At 39.5% G+C, this 4,593-nt stretch overlaps 1 protein-coding gene across 1 annotated transcript; it reads right to left on the bottom strand.

The window, feature by feature from the left end:
- Positions 1-214: 214 nt before the first annotated feature.
- Positions 215-1,867, bottom strand: LOC136203013 (uclacyanin 1-like). Its single transcript, XM_065994043.1, has 3 exons — positions 1,574-1,867; positions 761-1,249; positions 215-668 (listed from the first exon to the last, which is right to left on the bottom strand). The coding sequence occupies exons 1-3, from the start codon at positions 1,755-1,757 to the stop codon at positions 313-315; spliced, it is 1,029 nt and encodes a 342-aa protein (XP_065850115.1). The 5' UTR covers positions 1,758-1,867; the 3' UTR covers positions 215-312.
- Between the last annotated feature and the right edge of the window lie 2,726 nt (positions 1,868-4,593).

Below are 4,593 nucleotides of genomic sequence, written 5' to 3' on the forward strand. Positions count from 1 at the left end.
TATTCTAAAATTTGTTCCCCATTAGCTTATTCTTGTAACTAATTTTGAAGATTGTGGCCAATTATTTGATTGCCAGATTGACAGGTGTTATATTCCTCAAGAGAACTTCTTCATGTGTCTACTAACCATTGAAGTTGGGTGATTACCAGTCAAACTCATATTCTTGAAATCAATTATGTAAATTTACTGGAATAAACCAATTTAAACTCAAATATGAAAAATGGCATTTTATTCAATATGGAAAACTCAATCTGTATAACAAAATATTACATAAAAAAATTAATCACACTCTCCTAATCAATATCAGAAAATCTAAAACATCAAAACTACTACAGCTGACAAAAATGTGGCGGAAAGACCAGCAACGCCGAGTGATCTAGCAGAGCTGTCTGGTGGAGGAGGGCTGGTTGAACCTGCCGGAGATGGGGTTGTTGGAGATTGAGGGGAGGGAGCGCCACCTGGTGTGGAGGCACCGACACTCACAGCTAGCTTTTGACCAGCTGCACAGTGCCCGGTAATGGAGCAAATGTAGTAATGCTCACCGGCGGTAAGAGTGATTCTTGTCGGCGGGGCTCTGTTGACGGCGATTGGACTACCGGTATTGCATGAATCAAAATCTGCCTTTGAAACTTCAGTTACATCATGAGCTCCATTGCTGTAGTTGAAAACTGAGCACACAAAAAAAAAATTAAGAACAATTAGAAAAAAAATTGAACAATAATTTCTTAGATTCGTCATGTAAATTTTGATATATGCTTACCCAAGATGTCTCCGGGGAGGAAGGTCTTATCGGAAGCCCAAGTCTGGTAGAACTGAGCAGTATTAGTAGTGATAGTCCATCCTTGGTTGTCTCCAACTGTGTAACTAACTCCGGCGGGTGTGGTTGCCGGTGAAGGAGCAGTATCAGGTGAAGAAGAAACTGGAGCAGGAGAAGGGGCGGAAACTGGGGTAGGAGTGGCGGCCTGAGGAGCGGGAGCAGGAACAGAAGAAGGCTGGGGTGCCGGAGCAGAAGGAGAAGGAGGTTGTGAAGGTGGAGCTGAAGTTGCTGCGGTAACATTGATCATCAATTTTTGACCGGCGGCACAATGACCGAGGATTCCACAGATAAAATAATGCTCTCCGGTTCCATTAATGGTGATACTTGCAGGACTGGTGGTTACTCTTGAAATAGAATTGGTGGCTGTGCAAGCATCGTAATCTGCCTTGTTTACTTCAGTCACGTCATGCTGATTGTTTGCAAAATTAAACACTGCAAAAACATTTCCGACGAAAAAATTATATTTACCGACGACAAATCAGACGACAAAGAAAAATTAAATTTAACGACGAATATGTTCGTAATTAATCATAGAAATTTCGTCAATAATGTGGTTATTGCCGTACTGTCGGAATTGGCGACGGAGGAATCCGTCAGTAATTCTTAAATCCCAAATTTCTATATTTTGTACTATTTTTTTTTCATGACATCCAAGTTTTTTTTAAACTTTTATTATATAAGAGATGAAAACTCAGGGATGAATGAAGAAGTTACGAAAAAGAGAACCAAACGGACAGATAGTATGGATTTTCTTACCGAGAACATCTCCGACGGAGAAATTTTGGGTAGCAGCCCAGGTGGAGTAAATGGTCGGGCCGCCTTGGGGAATATCCCAGCCGAGGGTACCGCCGACAGTATGAGTGGTTTGAGCGGAGGAGCTCTGAATGAGAGCAGCTACTACTATTGTAGCAAGAAATGCCATGCTTATCTTCCTTGCCATAGTTGATATGTGTTCTTGATTATCAGATCGCCCCTGTTTTTCGATTTGTGTTATGTTTCTGTTCTGTTCTGTGTTTTTGTTTTCCTGTCTTGTTTTGTTGTGTTTCTATAAAAATGTGGTTTATGTTCCTAATTTATAGAAAATGGTGGAGAGGTTTGAGGGAATTTTGGACCGTTGATGGAGGACACGTGGCAGGGACCCGATTGTGTGATCAAGTTATTTGAAATTCATAAAGGGCGGCCGAGATATGGGACTTGGCTAGAGATGGTGGAAAGGAAATGTTAGACGCGTGAGGACTAAAAGGAAAGGACTCACCAAACAAGGTAGACTTTTGGTTAAGTTTTTTTGGGTTTACTAGTAAATGTTTTTAAATTGAATGGAAATTAGGTATTAAATTTGACGAATTAAATAATATATTATTATACTTGGAAGATTTGGTGAAAAAGAAGGTTCGGGTGGACAATTATAGAAGATGCATGTGAACGTTTTTTATTTTAAAAAAAATGTGGACTTTGGTGATCTAATGTGTTTGGAAGCCTAATGTTAACCTACTCCACATTTTTAGTTTACTAATTTGAAATCATCAGATTTTGCATAAAGTAAATTCAAATTAGTTGTACATTTCACATAATGGAGAATTCTTTTGGCTGCGTTCCAATGTGACACCGTTGAGGCTTTCATGTATCGACTTACTAAGCCAACTATATAAAGAATATCTGGTCTCGTACATGTCAAGTATCTGAGACTTCCGACCAAGCTTCGGAATAATGTCGGATTGACTCTGTCTCCACCTTCATCTTTTGTCAACTTGATTACACATTCGACTGGCGTGCTGATGGAATTACAATTTTCCATTTTGAACTTGATCAATTCCATATTTGCTAATTGGGTTTGATGAATTTTACTAGTTTATAAAAATTATTTGAGAAAAATGAAACAAAAACCATAGGATTTTGAAAAATAATAATAATAAAAAAAAACCATAGGATTGATATGATTATTATGTAAAATTTGATTGATCAAATTGGAGATTTGACTCATTTTATATATATACATTCTACTTTTTTTTTAGTTTGAGGCTGGATGATTTTTTTATTAGAAGAATAAGGTATAGATTTAGTCATATAGTTATTAGGAGAGAGAAATTAGCATTCATGTATCAAAATGAAATTATTGTAACAATTCATGAGAGTAAATAAATGGACAAAAAAAAGAAATTGGATAATAATAATAATGATGGAAATTTTTTTTTTGGTAGAAACAGGAAAGGAAAACAAACAAACAAAGAAAACTAATAATAATAATAATGATGGAAAAAAGTTAAATGGTTATTTTTTTTATTGAATATATCAATTGATAATTTAGATTTAAGGAAACATGGAAATTATATACCAATTTATGAGAGTAAATAAATGGAAAAAAATTAACCAAAAAAAATAAATAGAAAATATATATTTAATAGTGATTGTTACAGAAAGTCAATGTAATAAATGAATAGCATGCTTAGGCTGCTGTGACAGATATAGGCTGCTAGTAGGGCCACTATGTTTTCTTTATTGTAGGGAAAACCTTGTATAAATATGTGTATTCATCTTAAGTTTAATATATCCATGCAGCATCTTACTCTACATGGTATCCCATTGATTTCTTTGTATTTTCATGGTCTGTTACATGGTATCAGAGCCGATAGTGTGCTAGCTGCGAAGTTTACCGAGCGCTTCGTTGGCCGCGGTGGCGAGTCTAATAGTGGACCACAAGTGGTGTGCTCGAAAGGAGCACGAGTAGGCAGGAAACCGCAGTGAACGATTCGCCAAGCACTCCGAGGTGCCACGGTGCCGGGTCCTAAGGAGACAGGGATGAGCGCGGAAGCGTTGCTCGCACCCTGCAACCTCGAGTCAGACTACATGGACGTGGACGAGGCAGAGGGCCTCCGAGTCATTGTCGATGTCGAGGGGGTGTCGGAAGTGGGTGTTTTCGCCAAACAGCGCGAAACACGAGTAGGCAGGGAATCTGCACACTGATCCGGGCGAACAAAAGTCGTGCACGAGGATGTTGCACGGATTGAGTGGGGGAGAATGTCACGACCCAAGTTCGTGACGCGCAGACGATGCGGGTGCTTGCTGGTTGATCTTGAAATGTGGGATGCGGGATTAGCGATAAGGTTGAGTAAGTGCTATTTAGATGGCATCATCTCCTGAGTTGCCGACGGAAGGGTGTACATCTAGGCACTAAACTGGTTCAGGAGCTGATCCCGCTCCTCTGATGAGCCCATGGGAGGGCGAAAACCAGTGAGCACGGAGACCACAAGGCTGACCTCAAGGAGTCCTGGCCAACTTAAGGTGCTGCATGGGAGTTGCCTCTGCGTGAAAACTCTGACCCCGTGACAATGTAATTGTTAGAGTATAAGTCAATGTAATTAATGAATAACATGCCTAAGGCTGCTGAAGGGCTGTTGGGGCATGCTTAGGCTGCTAGTAGGGCCAGTATGTCTCCTTGACTGTAGGAGTAATATCAGGAGCTACTACTTGTATATATATCTGTGTATTGTTCCCAAGTAAAATATATCAATGTAGACTCTTAATCTACATGGTATCCCATGTATTCTAGTGTATTACATGGTTTGTTACATGGTATCAGAGCCTAAGGTCTAAGGTTTCTGAATTCTTTTTTCTGGTAGTATTTCCAGAGTTGTGAAGTATTTCCAGAGTTGTGTTTCTGCAAAGTTCAATATTTTCTGGATAGTATTTCCCGGGGTTCCATTTCTGTCAAGAGCTTGGGTCTCTTGAATACTCACTGTTGGGACGTCATTTTATCTCACCACCCCTCTGGTTCATCC

The sequence above is a fragment of the Euphorbia lathyris genome, chromosome 8 (genome assembly GCF_963576675.1).
Source record: "Euphorbia lathyris chromosome 8, ddEupLath1.1, whole genome shotgun sequence".
Taxonomy (NCBI): Eukaryota; Viridiplantae; Streptophyta; class Magnoliopsida; order Malpighiales; family Euphorbiaceae; genus Euphorbia; species Euphorbia lathyris.